The following is a 16,218-nucleotide window of genomic DNA, read 5'->3' as shown; positions in this document are numbered from 1 at the left end:
TACATAAGTTATATTACAACCTTGGGGTTGTAATATTCTGCAGAGTTTTCAGCTTCAACGTTTCATGGGCTCTTTTTGTACTCTTTTTTGAAAATGAAGCTCAACTTTGTGATGATTACATAAGTTAGTCGGTTTTGTCCCATGCTTTTCATTTTTTCCTTTCTCTTTTTTGAATGAACATGGCACCTTTCAACCCTCCATTTGGTTACCTGTTGTATTAAATCCAAGTTTTGAGACCTGGTATTTGTCTGGTTCTTTGCTTCCCGCACCCTCTCCACTTCTAACATTCCCCTGAGATACAGAAGCGGGGCTGCTTTTCAATGGCAGTCTTGTTGCTCTGGGCTCTGGTGTGATTTAAAGTGTAGCTCTCTTTTGCATGAAGACCACCAGTAATGGTGGTAGTTGAACTGTCACTGAATTGCACTTTATTCCTTGGTCTCTCCTACCTGTCTGCTTATTCCTACTGGTGCTTGGATTGGAGGGCAGAGAGGGGCCAATGCTCACTCAGATTTTGTGCTGTGTTCAGCACTTAATTCTGTGGGAGTTGATTAAAGCTCCCACAACATTGCAAATGTCATTGTGATCAAATAGCATGGTCAAATGAGGTTTCCTATTTTCACAACAAACATTATATAACTGCTCGTTGGCATAATATTAGCTTTGAAGTTCTAGTTAGGATATCCCATCTCCTTTATTGCAGTATTTTTTCTCTAAGTATATTTACTTCATTTTTTGTCAGCTGCATGTCCTTACCCTGAACTTCAGTCATCCTTGAAACAGCAGTTACCTGTTCCGAAATGCCTTTCCATTCCAAAATGCATTTAAATCAGTGCTGGTCTTTTATGTGGGAGGCAAATCCTACCCCCCAAATTTTATCATCGGTTCCCTACAGTCCCTTGCAACTCAGCTTTGCATTCATGTGCCACACCATCCTGTTGCTCAATCCTGTCCTTTTGTACATGCATAATTTCTCAGATGCATCAAATGCACGCTGAAAAATGAGTTTCCCCATAAGTTAGTGATATTAAAAAATATTATTATATTAAATATTAATAATAAAAATCTGCCACCAACCACTTGTACAGTTATCAAGTGCAAAACCAGGATTCAGGTGTATGTGGTAGCCTCAAAAAAGGTGACTTCCTTTAAAGAGAGAAGTCAAACCAAACCTCAGAACTTGCACTGAAAGCATCATGTCATGAGAACTGTCCAAGTAGCAAGCTTCCACAGCTTTTCCAAATGGATATTTTGGTATGTGCTGTGAACAGAAGAGCTTGGTTTTAAATACTTATGGCTACTCATTTTATATAAACCACACACAAATATGCATGCCAATTCCAGCTCTATACTCAACTTTGAACCTTATGCCTCAAAGTTTGGATACCCCAGTGCAGAGCACAGAGCTGGAGGCAAGTTCCTAGTGGGAATGGAGTCAGACTGCCAGTGCAGTCCATGTTTTAATATAAAGACATCCTTTTATGAGTGTCAGTCCACTGAATTAATTTGTAATTAAAACCCTTTTTTTTTCCTTTCATCAGGTCCTTAAATTGCAAAAGGTAGTGAGGCAGAAATGCTTTAACTATAATATACTATAAAGTTTAAGATAGAGCAAAGTAAATTAATTACTAGTGCATCCCAGTTTTGAGGGAGACTTGAAATGGTGGCTGCTACATGCTGAATGTGGCATTTCTTTGAGACAAAGGACTCAATTATCTCAGTATTAACTAAAGTGCTGTGAGGAGAATCTGTTAGGGGGAATTCATTGCCTGGAAATCACTTTCCAAAATGCAAAGGAGATTGCCCTGTGGTCCAGGGAGTAGACTGTGCTGTGACAGCAATAAATAGCCCTTTGGCACTTGCAGTGCAGCAGCTGATGGGCAGGGTGCAGTGTGTATTTTGTTTCACTGATATTATAACCCACATTTCTGCAGCTCTGGCATGTTCCTGTTCTTCCTCTTTCCCTTTCTTTGAGGCTTTTTTCCCTCAAAGTGGGGACAAAGTGTCAGAGCTTGTTTCAAAAAGTATACTGTGACTCTAGTTAATATAGTTTGTAATATTTGTAGCAGATAAAACCAAAGTACATTATAATGACGTAATATTTCATGAGAGGGAAGTATTCTAGGAAGAAGTAATATCTTTCATTAGATCAGCTGAAACAGCTGGAAAAAAAACCAGGTTGTCTTCCAGGCTTGCAGTGCTTTCAGCAGGTTTGACAAAGAAGCAGGGAAGTCAAAGCAAAGAGAAGAAATAATATTCCTGGCTACTTTTTAAAGGAAGTTTTCCCTTGAGAAATATGAACAATAAAATTGCCTAGTAAATTAATAAAGTATAAAATGTAACACTTGTTTGTTTTTTTTAATTAGTTTAACTTTTTAAAGAAAAATACTAGAAAGATACTAATTGATTCTCAAAGAATTCATATGGTCAAGAATACTGTCCAAAAGCCAAAAATATCACTTGTAAATCCTCTCCCAACTTCTTCTTAGGATTTGTATGTCTCCAGCTTTCTTTATCTACTCTTGGCTGGGTTCCCAGCTTAGGGTATATTTGCTGTAATATGCCATGGTCTCACTCTGTCCTGTGGAGACTCACACTCACATCTTGGCAGAGTGCAGTTTCTGGCAGGGAAACTGGGAAAAGAGATGGGCATGTGGGAATACTTAACTATGACTTGCCTGTAGTACTGCATTTTATTTATATATACATGCCCACACATATCCCTAAACTTTCAGCATTTGGGTGTGTTTTTTAAATTTTAAATTTTAATTTTTTTTCTCTTATAATCTCGATATCCTTGATAAGCCACAGTTTGATTGGAAATGTTTGACCATCTACAGAGAGTGAAATTTGGGCAATGCTTTACAGAAAACATCACTGTGTTCTTAGTAATTTGAAAGTAAATTCTTCTATTCTGCATATAGAATCTGATAATGAGTGGATGACTGCTTAGCTTTGTGACTTACCTGGAATCAGAAAATTTTTAAGAAAAAATGTTAATAAAACCTAAAATTCTGATCATGATCAGAATGATCAATGTAGTGAACACCATGATTGTGACTAACAGAGAATGCTTCTCTGCTGGGGAGAGAGCCTGGAAAGTCTGTGGATCCAAATAAACATATTAGTGTTTTTATATGTATTGGAGAAAAAGGCATTCAGTGGAGGTGACAACAGTCTCTTTCCATGTTGAAGGGGGATTTGGGGGAGAAGAGGATTTCAGAGCTTATTGGATATTTTGGGTATTGCTCAAGTGTCTGCTGTGAGGATTTTACTGTACTGTCAGTGATAACAAGTCCACCTACAGCCTCCAAAAAGCCTCCTCATGTTCTATGAAATTAAAATAAATCAGTGGGCACTTTGTGCTCTTCACTGCAACAAGCAGCTTTAAGGACTATCTCCTGTCATAAATTTAACATATTCCCTTATCCATTAAACACACTGTAAGTGCCATTTCCTCAAGGAAAACGCCACAGACACCCACGCACATTTCAGAGTCAAAGCTGTGGTGCTTTGCTGTGCTTTGCCAAGTGACTGGTGCCAGCCTGACAGCACAGGGCTTTCCCTCAAGGATTTCACTTACACTGTGTCAGCTGAGTGTCTCCTCAGCTTGGCTGTGACTGGTTTGAAAAAAGCAAAATTTTTAATTAAAGATATTTTTATAATTTCTGTTATTTGATGTTTTCGTTTTTTAATGGGTTGAGGGGATTATGCTAATTGTGCCCTGTTATTAAGAAGCATGGCAAATGAAACTTACTCAGTGCAATTTCCAAAAAAGCAGCAATTCCTTAATCCAAAAATTTGTTAAGAAGAAGAATTTCTTTAGAAGTGTCCCATACTTCCCAGCACATATGCACCAGAATGTGCCATGTCTGCTTGAACAGGATTTTGTCATTTCTGTGCTGTTATGTGTTGCTGAGATTGTGATGGTGCATTGATGTGCTGTTATATGCCAGGTCATGACTGGTAACTGATATCTAATGATAGTTTATACTTACAGGAATTGGCAAAATCACTTTCTCAAATAAAGATGTGCCAAGTCATTTCCTTACAGTGATGTGATGAACTGTTTGATCCAAATCTTGTTAAACCACTTGTTCTGTGTTCTAGAGAATAGTTATCAGTTTTAGTGTTGCATAGTAAAATTTTTCATCTTTCCTCTCCTGTTCAAAGCTGGGAATACTTTTTCTGTTGACTTGAGTAATAACAGTCTTTCTGTCATGTAAAAACATGTCTATTTAATATTTCATAATGTTCATAACATTATTAGTTGAAAGATGGAGGTGACAACCTTGTAGAAAATCCCACAGCATATTTTGACAAAATTCAACAGAAGAGCTAGTGCTAAGTCAACAAATATATGTATTTGTAAGAAATTATGAATTAAGAACAAATGAAAACTACCCAGATAAGATTGTATGTTGTAGTTTATATTCAGGCAGTTGTCTGGCTTAAGTTCTCAAGAATGACTTGTCTAATTCAAATGTTAGAAGAAATAACAGAATTGCTCACATCAGGGTGAAATGAAACCATGTTTTGGATACATTTTTTGATACACTTGTGTGCATTAGGTTTTATCACCTATCAAAAAGAAAAAGGAGGAAAACAGTATCTACTGGCTCATTTCATTTGTCAGTCATTCATATGATCTCCTGCTAAGGTTTTTGATATTGCCCTTTGAGAGATGTTGTAAGAAATGGAGCTTTAGATGTGATTAGATCTTTGGAAAAAATGTACATTTCTTCCCAGTGGATCATCCCCAGCTGACTAGCAAAATTTATATAGGAAATAGGATCCAGCTGAGCTCTGCCATTATCCTATGTAATGCTTCAGTGTAACTGGTGCTTTCGGAGAAGAATTTGTGTGTGTTCTCTGAAAGAGACAGGCAGCTGAAAACACAGGGGAAATGATTTTTAGATATCAATGGAGTCCCTTAGCAGCCTGTTTCTGCTTTTGTTTCTTACTTGCAGCCCCACTGTTATTTCTAGCTGTTCAGTTCAGCTAAGTGTTTGGCTGGACAGGCATTTCCCACCCGGGGTGCCTGTCAGCGCTGCTCTGCTCGCTCAGAGTGCTGTATCCAGCACAGTGCAGCTTCCCCTCTGGGAACAACTTAGCACCTTCCATGCAGGTATTCACACAGCCTGGCTGTGAGCAAGGCCAGGTTATGCCTGATGATCCCTCTGAGGTCAGCTAAGCCTTGGTGATTAGCAGCATCACAGGGCTCAAGGCTGCTGTTGGAGGGATGGGAGTTGGGCCATCTCTACTTTATATTCCAAGGCTGTGAGTGAGGGTGAATTAGCAGGGAAACTCACAGTCTCTTTCACAAACTCCTTTTTTCTTTGGCATTCCCCTTCTTCTCCCATCCCTGCCCCAGCTAAGAGAAGCCAGTATTTAACCTGCCCAGCCTGTCTGAAGCTTATTGCAGGGCAGTGTCCTGCCCCACATGTCTATCAGCTGTGCAGGCAGTTGTCTCCTAACCAGCTGTGTCCCTCTTGTCAAACTGACATGGGTTTGCAGTTTTGTCCAAAGGTGGCAATTAATGGGAACAGCACAAAATATTGCTATTTATATCATTTTCAGAAGCAGACCTGCTGATTATATCCTAGAGTCATGGAATGGTTTGGGCTGGAAGGGACCTTAAAGATCATCAGTTCCAGCCTTGGAGACGCATAAAACCCAACTGAACATGGCTATAAGCAGCCTGATCTTTCTAACCATGCTTAGAACAGGATTAGATTACCTCCTGAGATTTCTTCTGCCCTCTGTGATCCTCTATAGTTATTATACAGTAATCTATTGGCTTATTTAAGTGTAATGGTGAAGTTATGTCTGTATTAATTGGAGGGTGAAATGATCCCATGCTTAAGTTTAAATTGTCACCAAATAGGAATAGGCAAAAGCCCAAGAATGTGTTCACAGTGACTGGTAGTGGTTTTGTTATGGTACAAAATTTCAGGCTTGGATAGAAATTAATTCCATTATTTTTTGACTGCCATATTAATCTGTCTGTTGAAAAGTTCTTGTTGCTTGTTCAAATGTGTAAAATATATGACACTTGCAAATGTATTTTTAGACCTGTCTAAAAATACCAGTGGATGTATGCATGTGGGTACATGCTGGTGTTTAATATATTTGGTGACAAGCTAATACACATGGCTGGCAGTGATGACACCATGGCAGCCCGAGAATAACACTTTGGAGTCATGATAACTATTTCCATGAAGACATCAGCTTTGTGCTCAGCAGTAATAAAGAGAAAAATTATTAGGAGTAGAGTAGAGAATAAAGCCAAGGAGATGACTGTGCAGCTGGTGGGTGTTACTGTGGTGCTACCAGGACTTCAGTCCTGTGTGCAGGTCTGGTCTTCATCACTCAGACATGACACTGGCCAGGGTTCAGGAAGGAATGGCAAAGATGATCAAAAGCGTAGAGAGGCTTCCAAACATGGGATAACTGACTATGCAGGGACTCTTTAGTCTGAAAAAGATATAACTCAGGGGAATATAGCCACAGTCTGCAAAATCATGCATAATGCTCAAAGAGTGGGTGGGTGGAGCCTGACTGTTCGCAGTTTCTGCCAGTATCAGAGTTTCTGGCCATCAAATACAGTCAGTAAGATTTCAGAGCAAACATAAGGTGATGAATCTTCATGTAGTAGGTGAGAAACACATGGAACTCCTTGTCAAAGAGTGTGGAATGGATTAGGTTTACATGGAGACTGGGCAAGTACATTAAAAAGAAGTCTAAGAATTTCTTATTAGACAAACCACCTTAGTCTCAGGAGATGCACTGACACAGAAAAGCTCAAAAGCAGAAGGGTCTTACCCTGCGATCATTCTTCCATGTGTCCACAAATGAATCCAGATATTAGAGTAGGGGGGCCTTGGTGTGAATCTGTACAGCCTGATGAATTGTGCCTTTGCTCAGCCTTTTAGAGGCAAACCCCCTGGAGATGTGCAGAGCTGGATAGTATTGCAATAATTGCACATCTGGATAGTAGCTCCATTTCAGTGTCAAAAAGTTCCGTGTACCTTTTGGAAGGTTGGGCTTTCTCCAGTTTCTGTATCAGATTACAAGTTACAAAGAGGGAACCAGCTAAATCCCCCTGCTTTGCGTAGTTTGAGTATATTTTTTTTCCTTTTTCTATGAAATAAGGACTTTTTAGAACAAGTGTCACTACATTATCTTAAAGCCCAAAAGGCTATACTGATGCCTAATCATTTCTTCTGGCTTGTTGTGAAAGAGGAAAGTACAGCACTAGTGAAGGAAATAGAAGTTGAGCCTCCCTGCATTTGCTCATGGGGAATTCAAAAAGCAAAGTGTAGCCCTTCATGGCTAAAGGCAGCAACTGTAGAATGCAATGCTATAAAAAATTTGCATAAATAAGTTTTCCTTCAGAGCATGTATTTATAAAAGTATTTTTTAAAGTTGAGGTTCTGTGTTGTTTAGAAACTGTGTTTTACTGTTGCACTTTGCAAGAGCTGAGCTGTGGAATGAGCTTTACTGTCATGAGAGAAATAGTCTTCAAGTATAGTAAGTATCTATCTCTAAGGCAAAAAATGTTCCTTGGCTAAAGTTCCTTGATTGTTTTGAACTCCAGCAGTTAGCTAATTCCCAGCTCCACTAGGGAGTTGCTGTGTAGCCTTCAGAAGGATTTCTAACTCAGTATCGAGCATCAGGACTGCTTGACTTTGGTGTTGTGTTCGCTTCCCTTCCCTGGCTGTCTCGGAAACCCAGGTCTGGCAGTGTAGCTAACAGGCAGTCTGGGTCACTCAGTGATGTTTTGTCAGATCAGTCGTACAAAATGCAGTCTGAATATGGTCCTCCAAATCTCTCCTCCCTCTTTTGAAACAAAGCAAGTAATGCTCTTTCCTTCCCATCATTCATCTTCTAACATTTTAAAGTTCCTGGGACAAGAATTGCCTTTTGCTCTGTTTCCTCATTGGCTGATACATGGCCATGTATACCTAAATCATGCAAGATGTGTGATTATTGTGTAAAATGAGGGAGCTCTAGTTAGAAATAAATCTGTCCAAGCTAATTTTGATGTGGCAGTTGGGATAAATTTAAGGACACACGAAAGCACCTAGAATTCCATCAGGAAAAGGATTTGCTGATGCTGGAATTGGGGAGGGAGAATGGTTTTGAACTGGTAGGCACACAGCTAGAGAAAATAGAAGGAACTTTTTAGGGGGCAAAGGCAGGTTAGGATGGAAAGCAGGGTGTACACAGACTTTCTTTAAAGAAAGGAGGACTATTTTGCAGGTCCAGAGTGACTGGGAGTTCACTGCAGATCTATGTAATGATTAGTTGAATTCCTGTATCCCCCCTCTGCTTATAAACTGAAGTCCTGTAAAAGGAGATGTTGAAAGGAAGGATGATCACTTTATTCATCTACCTTAGAAAATGAAGAGTCCACTTGCCTTTCTGTAAAGGCTTCTCTATTTCCCTTAAATAAATATAAAGAGCTAAGGGTTTATATATAGTTTTCGATTCCTGGGTTTTCACTGGTTTTCAGGGTTTTTCAGTAACTCTGTAAATAATGACACTAATTAGTCTTTCAGACAACTGATCAGGAGGGAAGGAAATGGTGATGAAAAATAGGAGAATTAAACTCTGTGAGGCTTAATGGACTGAGAATCATAGAAGTTCAATCTGGTCAAAAAGCCTGTCTCTATCAGCAAAATAAGTATGTTTCAGGGAAATTCCAAGGCTGATGATGTAATCATTTTGGAACCTTTTGATCATAAGCATTAACTCATGATCTTTTTTTTTCCTCCTCTTTTAATCTGATGGAGGATATTTGTAGCATTGACTCTGCAAGAGGAGAGGAGTGATAACTCCTTAATTTCAAGAACTTGGTCATTAATAAGCCACAGGTCAAACTAAAATATCAGACATTTCATTTTTGTGCCATCTTGTTGCTCATCATCGTTTTATAGCCCTTAACTGGCAAAGACTTCTTCCTAATTGCCTTTTTATTTTTACAAGGCACTGCAGAAGTACTTATGACAGCATTTCCAAATTTACGGAGCTTGAAAACAAGTCATATTAGTGGATCTCAAATCCTATTAAATATCATCAGCACTTTTAAGAAAGCTGATTTCTTTTAAAATTTATTTTGTTTTAATTACTGCAATATATTATTTGTAACATGGAAGGTGTTCAGAGCACTGTGCATTTTGTATACAACCAGGCAGATTTTTTAGTTTGAAATTGCAGGACTTCCAAGTGTCCTTGTGGTGAAAGGTGGAACTGATATTTGTTTCTCAGTGAATGCAGAAGAGGTAATTACAGAAATGTGACTACAAAATATTCCAATGTAGAACAGTGCCACTATGATAGACCATTTGGTGGTCTGATGAAGCTGTTCTGTTCTCCCACTCTCCGGTTGATTTCTCATCACATTTCTTTTTATCCTTATTAACCTAATTAAAAAAAAAATCCATAAAAGTGAAATGAAATCCTTATCCTGTTAAGCCGATTGCCATCAGTGTTATAGTGTTCTTAGTTGAGTTGATTGTATGCAATTCAACCTTTTTTTATTAGTGGTTCAGAAAATCGCCTCAAGGTGCTGGGTGAAATGTGGTTGGGATAAACAAACCAGTAATGTCTCTGACTTCAGGTGTACAGTGCAGTGACCTCATAGCTTTATACCCATCAAACTCTGAAGGAGCAGGGATTTGATTTTTCAAGACCTTTGGAATTCAGTAGAGTGAAATCACAATGAAAGTGAATTTGCTGTTATTTTCTGTAAGATATTTTGTAACAAGAAGGAGTGAGAAAAGACAACCACAAGACCTGACTTTTAAAGTCAAACCTTACACAACTGCAGTGTGTGACTTTTGGCATAATTTTTGAAGTGCTAAAGCAATAAGAGCTTCAGGGACGTGACAGCTTTGAAAAACAAGGCCAGTGCTCATTGTGCCACAGCATGTTTCTGTCTACAGAATGTGAATAATAATGTGTTTTAACTCACAGGGACCTTCTATGGAAATTATTTTTCTCCACTGTGAGAAGCCCCAGATATTAAAATACTGCAAAAATTTCCTTTTTCTCTCTTTCCACTTCTGTAATAGTGTTTCCTGGAAGAAGGAAACTTGACTGTGTAACCAGTTTGAGTGACCTTCAGACCATATGCCCATTCCTGCTCTAATTTTTCTGACATTACTGTCAACTCACCATACTGAGCACAACCACACTCTGTTTGAGAACAAATATGGCATTAATCTAAATATTTTTAAGGGAAATTTTCTCTTGAAATGCATCCTTCTGTCCTTGTAGATTAACTGGCTTGGTGTAACATGTATTACCATAAAGATGGTAAGGGTATTTATAACTGAGGCTCCAGTAGCTGACTTGTGAATATTTTATGCTTGGGAGGGGGAGGAGGAGCAAAAGGTAGAACAAAGAGAAGAAAACTTAGATAAAAGACAGGGAAGAAAGGTGTATAAATATATAGGATGGGGTAAATCCATAAAGATTTCAATGGCAAACTCTCTTCTTTATAGTCTGCAGCCTTCCTGATTTAGGAGGACAGGGCATAAGCCTGTGTTATTACAACCAGTGTCCAGTCATCACAGGTAACTAATTATGCTACATGTTTAGCTAAGCATGTATAGTCTCAATAAGACTGCCTAAATTAAATGAGGACTTCTCACTGATAAAGGATTTGGAAGGAGCACTCAGGATTTGGAACTGTGCACTCAAAATGAAAGCCAGGAGAAAGTTGAGGCACTCATCATATTGAAAACATAATTTTGAGTGTAAGATGTGACTGTGCAGCCCTTCTTGATGTCTCTGAGAACTTTGTTCTGTAGGCAGACTTATGGGACGAGTGAGACAGGCTGCAGTGTCACACACAGCAGAGTGACAAAACAATCAGTGGTATAGCTGATCTCAGAACAATGTGAACAATCTTGTCACTGCTGCAGACTTTAACTCATGCAAATTGTATTAATAGAATGAGGAGCAGAGAAGGTAATTGCCAGTTTTCAGAAGTAAGCAACCTTGGCTAAGTAAAAGTTTTTTTTTTTTATTTTAATGAATCAGACCAACACCTAGAGAAAAGCATCACAGGAAAAAGGACTCAATTTTGGAAGAAAGCTCTCTAAAATTATCTAAGTAATGAAAAGATTGTGACTTGTTTTAGCTCTATTGGTCAACTACTGATTGCAAATCAAAATAATGTAAAAATGTTCTAATTATTGGTTTCATTAGTTCTCAAGTCTTTCATTTGTTGTTGTAGCATGAATTAAAGCAAGGTCTTAGGTATCTGAAAAAATTCTTCCCCCTTTGGGAAGCTATCGTTGTAACTTTCTTTCTTGTGAATTGAAAAGCCTTACCTTGTAAAGCATTAGTCTTCTCATATTTACTTTTGTAGGAGCACCAAAAGTACCTGTGCTGTCAGTAGCTGCCAAGGCTCTTGTCACCTCCCTCATCACCTTGGTGATGGTCCTTAAAGGCAGTAGTGTCATTTGTACTAGAGTGACTTTGGTATTAGGCACATATTAGTATAATATGAGAATTACTAATGCTGTAGAGGTGAAAAATGACATGTGTACACAAAGGTCCCATGGGACAGTTCAGTCCTAAAGATTCCTGCATGCACAGGACATGGAGGTTTATGTGCTGGGAGAAGTAGTAGAACAGATTTGAGATGAGGTGCAGCACTACCATGTAGTGTGTAAGTGTTTCTGTGGTGTCCTGGTTTCAGCTGGAACAGAGTCAGTTTTCGTAGTAATGGTTGGTACAGGGCTGTGTTTTGGATTTAGGATGAGAATAATGTTGATCACACACTGATGTTTTAGTTGTTGCCAAGTAGTCTTTATGCTAAGACAAGGACTTTTCATCTTTCCATGTCCTGCCAGTGAGAAGGCTGGAAGGCATAAGGAGTTGGGAGAGACACAGCCAGATCAGCTGACCCCAGCTGATCATAGGGAAGAGAATATCATAGGGATATTCTATAGAATATGGCACCGTGTTCAGTGCATAAACTGTGAGGAAAGCTGGCCAGGAGCCACTGCTCAGGAACTGGCTGGGCACTGGTTGGCAAGTGTGAGCCAATTGCATTGTGCATCACTTGTTTTTGTATATTCTAATTATTTTTATTATTATCGCCATGATTATAATTTCTTCCCTTGTCTGTCCTAATAAACTGTCTTTGTCTCAACCTATGAGTTTTCTTGCTTTTACTCCTCTCATTCTCCCCCCCATCCCACCATGGGGGGAGTGAGCAAGCAGCTGTGTGGGGCTTGGTTGCTGTCTGAGGTTAAACCACGCCACATGGAAAAATGAGTAAAGTCATATGGTGAGAAGAAAATACATCTGCCTGGGAAATTTGCCATAGCGTGGGGGGAGTAAAAAAGTTGACTTTAGCTAAAACAAGATCTAGTAGGAAAACTGTTCAGGCCAATTTCAGATGCCATAACTTGGCTGCTTTTGCTCCAGTACTGGCCAGCCCTGTCACATTACTATTCAAAATATTTTCAAGATCACTGCTTGCTGAATTGAGTCCTGGAGTGCAGCCAGGTGGCCTTGATCAATGTGAAAGGGCAGCAGCACAAGAGTAAGTCACAGAGTAGGAGATGGAATATGGCACTCTGCCTGGGTGATATCCATCTCAGACAGAACAATGGGTGCGACATATCTGCACACTCTCCCGGAGAGTCACAGATCCTTACCAAGATCTGAGAACCAGTTTCACTCACCCGCCTGTAATGTGGTGCTGTGCAGCATTGAACTGAGTAAGAACATGTCTCTCCATGTTTGACACCGCTGTCACAGCTGGTTACAGGCCCTCAGAAGTAAATCAGCCATGCCATGCAAAGACAGATCCTAATCATGGTGTCTTACACCGTGTTCTAGAGATCAAAATCCTCAAGTCATGGAAAGAAGTGCTGTCACTCCGTGTTTGCCACTGTAAACTTCCTCCCATTCCTCCACCAGGCACACACAGAGGCTGTTGTTTGAATGGAGGCTTTTGTAAAGGATGCCTGGAAATGCATTGGTAGCTTTGGTTATGTGGGGAGATTTCTGAAGCAGGGGTGGAAGTTAAGTTTCATGGCTCTGAAACATGAGGGGATATTTTGTATTGGTGAAAACTTTCTGTAGCCTTTCAGTTCTTGTCCATTGGCTTTTGGAGATGGTAATGGATCATCTCTAAGGATGTAATGGTAGGATGTAATAGGGCATGTTTGTGTACAGCCTATTGCCATGTACCAGAAGACTGAAGGAAGAGCAAATTTCTCCATCTTCCTAAAATTTCAAGCAGAGGTCAAGTAGTAGCATAGTGGCAAGCTTTTCCTGAATACAGTGAGCAGGCTGTTTCTTTCCTGAAAGGTACTCATTGGATTTAACTTTCATCTTTACAGTATTGCATTTATTGAATTTCTTGTATTGGCCACATCTTTGTTCTAGTTAGGTACAGGAAGACTAATTTACATTTTGAAGATGTGAGAAGAATTTTGGAGGTAGGAGTGTTTATTTCTTTGAGAATTGAATATCAAGAGGTGTACAAATAAAGGAACAAAGATAAGCCCTTCTTTCTTCACTGGCAGATCCTGGTATCTTATCCAAGATGTTTGCAATACATCTTAGCCAGCTGAGAAAAGAGTCAGGTGTTAGACAGCTGACCTTTAAAACTGAGGCCTTAACAAGAGAGTTTTCCTTCTGAATTAACTGTGCTTTTTTCAAGGTATTACAACTTTATGAAGTACAGTTTGGATGGGTTTCTTTCACTTTGGAGGCTACATAGCAGAACTGTATCCAAATTAATGGAGTTTAGTTTTGATGACAGAATATTGCATAAAACTAAATGGTTTTTTGTCTTGCAATTTTCTTATTCATAAACTTGGTGTTAGAGGATATTTTAAGACACATAGGAATCTTGGAGGATGAGGACTATACATAGCCTCAGGTTCAGTTTCCAGAATGAAAACTTTCATGGAAGAGAGTTAGTTTGGAGAAATCCATGGTACAGTTGCCACACAGGCCAAAGGCTGCAAAGGAAGGATAATACCTGTAGCTGAGGCCTTTCAGCCACAGTTATAAAGTATTGAAGGAAGGGTAGGAGGTGGAAAGGGCATTGACTCTGTGCCACTGTAGGACAGATTAAAGTTGTGGGTGATGGAAGGAAAGAAGGAAACAGGGCACATCCCATGCTATGGAGAGCTACTAAAGGAATTTGATCTGGGTGGGAAATCCCATTCTATTCCTGAATCTGAGTATCATGTGAATTTTAAGGAGGTTTCCATCTTTCACAACTGAGAAATTTGGACTGATAGAAGGCCCTACAGATCCCACTTGACTTACTGTGTCTAACCACCTCTAGAGAAAAGCATAAGAGAAAGGCAGCTACACTAACTGCAACCACCCCTTCATTTGGTGGTCAGTGAAATTAAATTACAAAAGCTTTACCTCCTGCAGAAAATCCTATCATGCAGTTTATGAAATAGCTAATAGTGACAAAAAAGCAATCCAGTCTTCCAACCATCCTTGAAAACATCGAGTCAGTTACTGAAGGATTTGTACTGCAGTTTAATTTATATGAATTAATTAATCTGTGTTAGTTTCGACTACTGTGTTCCTTGAGTGACTGGTGGATTCTTAGGGGCTCTTCCTTTCTGTTTAGACTAGGCTCTTCAAGGCAGGGACTGTTTATGGCTGGCTGTGCATGATACCCAGAAGACCTCTGTGAAGACCTTAGAAACTTATAGGCACTTCTTGAATTGAGTATTGGATGAAGAAAAAGGCATTTTAAAATATTAGAAGGTTTTACAGGAAACAGTGATTTTTAGTGCCTTTACGCCTAGTTTTGTCCTCTGCTAAATATTTCTGGAGAAGAGAATTCACTGATACTACTGCTTGCTTACTCGTGGCCTGAACATATAATGCAGAGTCACAGTCTGGGTTTGTTTTTTTTTCTTTTCTTCTTTTTTTTTTTCTTTGTCCTGACAGAAAGATTTCGGGATTTACTGCTTCTGCATTCAAATCAAGATACAGAGATTCTACCCATCTTTCAGCAGAGACGCTATCCCAAGTAAGTAAGATTGCCTTCTTGGGAGAAATAAAATCTTTATCTATTTGCAGCGAGGGAGAGTAAAGCATTTATAGCACTGTACATGCATTTGGTGCAGAATCCTTAGACAGAGCTGTCAGGGAGCCACACTAGCACTGATCTCTGCAGTCTTTTGACTGGTGTCGAGGAGAAGCAGACACGCATTGCAAGCACGCTCAGCTGTCAGTGGGGGAGGTGGTGGTGGTGGTGGAGCACAGATGTTGAGTTGCCTGGATCAGTCTGATGGAGCTTTGTTTCTCTGTTGACACAGGTAGATGTTTTATCAGGCTAATCCCTATTCTTGTCTTCTGGGATTCCATCATTAATGGTGACAGATTCCCTTGAATTTTAACAGGCTCTCCCCTGAAAGCCTGCAAACACTGAGAAACATTTTTTTTCTGCCTTTTTTAGGGGTATATGTTTGCCTATATCCCTAAAGGGATTGAAAGAGCAGTGTTGAGTGTTAAGGAGGTCTTGAATGTACTGTGTATACGGGACAATACCTCTTCTTTTTCCGAGTGATATACCTGAGTGAAGCAATAAAAGCTATTTGTTATTTTATCGACTAGAAGTAACAGTCACTTTCAGCTTGAACAGAGGCAGTGAAGGGGAAAGAAGATGAAATAGTCTTCACATTAATCCTGACCAGAATGAGCAATGAAAGAATGCTAGTGCAGGGTGGACAGCGGGTGGAGATGGAAGAAAGAATGTATGTAGACAGTCCTTCAATGATGGTGGAAGCAAGCACAGTTATTTATTTTAGTTATTATTGTTAGAAGGTTTCTGAAATAGATAAGAAGTCAGTGAAGCTAGGTGTCAAATCTCTTTAAATCTGATAATACAAATTTTTTTTAAGAACAGACAGTTAGAGAGGCTGAGTGCTGAAAGTCAGTCACTTCCTCACTGTGAGTACTTGAAAATAAAACCACTCAAGGATGAAATCCTGATTCTGAAAATGACGAAGCTTTTATTTGACTTCAGGGGAGACACGGTTTTGTCACCCTAAATTTCTTGTTTGCATTGTCCACTATATTACTGGAATACTGTGGAGGTACAATATATTAAATAGTGGAAGGCACCTTATGTGTATGGATTGAGCTGTTTGTTTTGTTAGGACTTCCATGAATTATTACTTTTCTCCTCATCCTTTGGAACCCTGGCAG

At 39.4% G+C, this 16,218-nt stretch overlaps 1 protein-coding gene across 2 annotated transcripts in view; it reads left to right on the top strand.

The window, feature by feature from the left end:
- Positions 1 to 16,218, top strand: part of NOX4 (NADPH oxidase 4) — a 110,355-nt gene that overhangs the window by 49,096 nt on the left and 45,041 nt on the right. For both annotated transcript variants that reach the window (XM_059838527.1, XM_059838528.1), the window contains one exon: positions 14,956 to 15,037. In XM_059838527.1, coding sequence (XP_059694510.1) covers positions 14,956 to 15,037 — 82 coding nt within the window. The remainder of the gene's footprint in view (positions 1 to 14,955; positions 15,038 to 16,218) is intronic.

This window comes from Haemorhous mexicanus, chromosome 2 (genome assembly GCF_027477595.1).
Source record: "Haemorhous mexicanus isolate bHaeMex1 chromosome 2, bHaeMex1.pri, whole genome shotgun sequence".
NCBI lineage: Eukaryota > Metazoa > Chordata > Aves > Passeriformes > Fringillidae > Haemorhous > Haemorhous mexicanus.
Note: the sequence above shows the minus strand (reverse complement) of the source record. Positions and strands in the feature narration are given on the sequence as shown.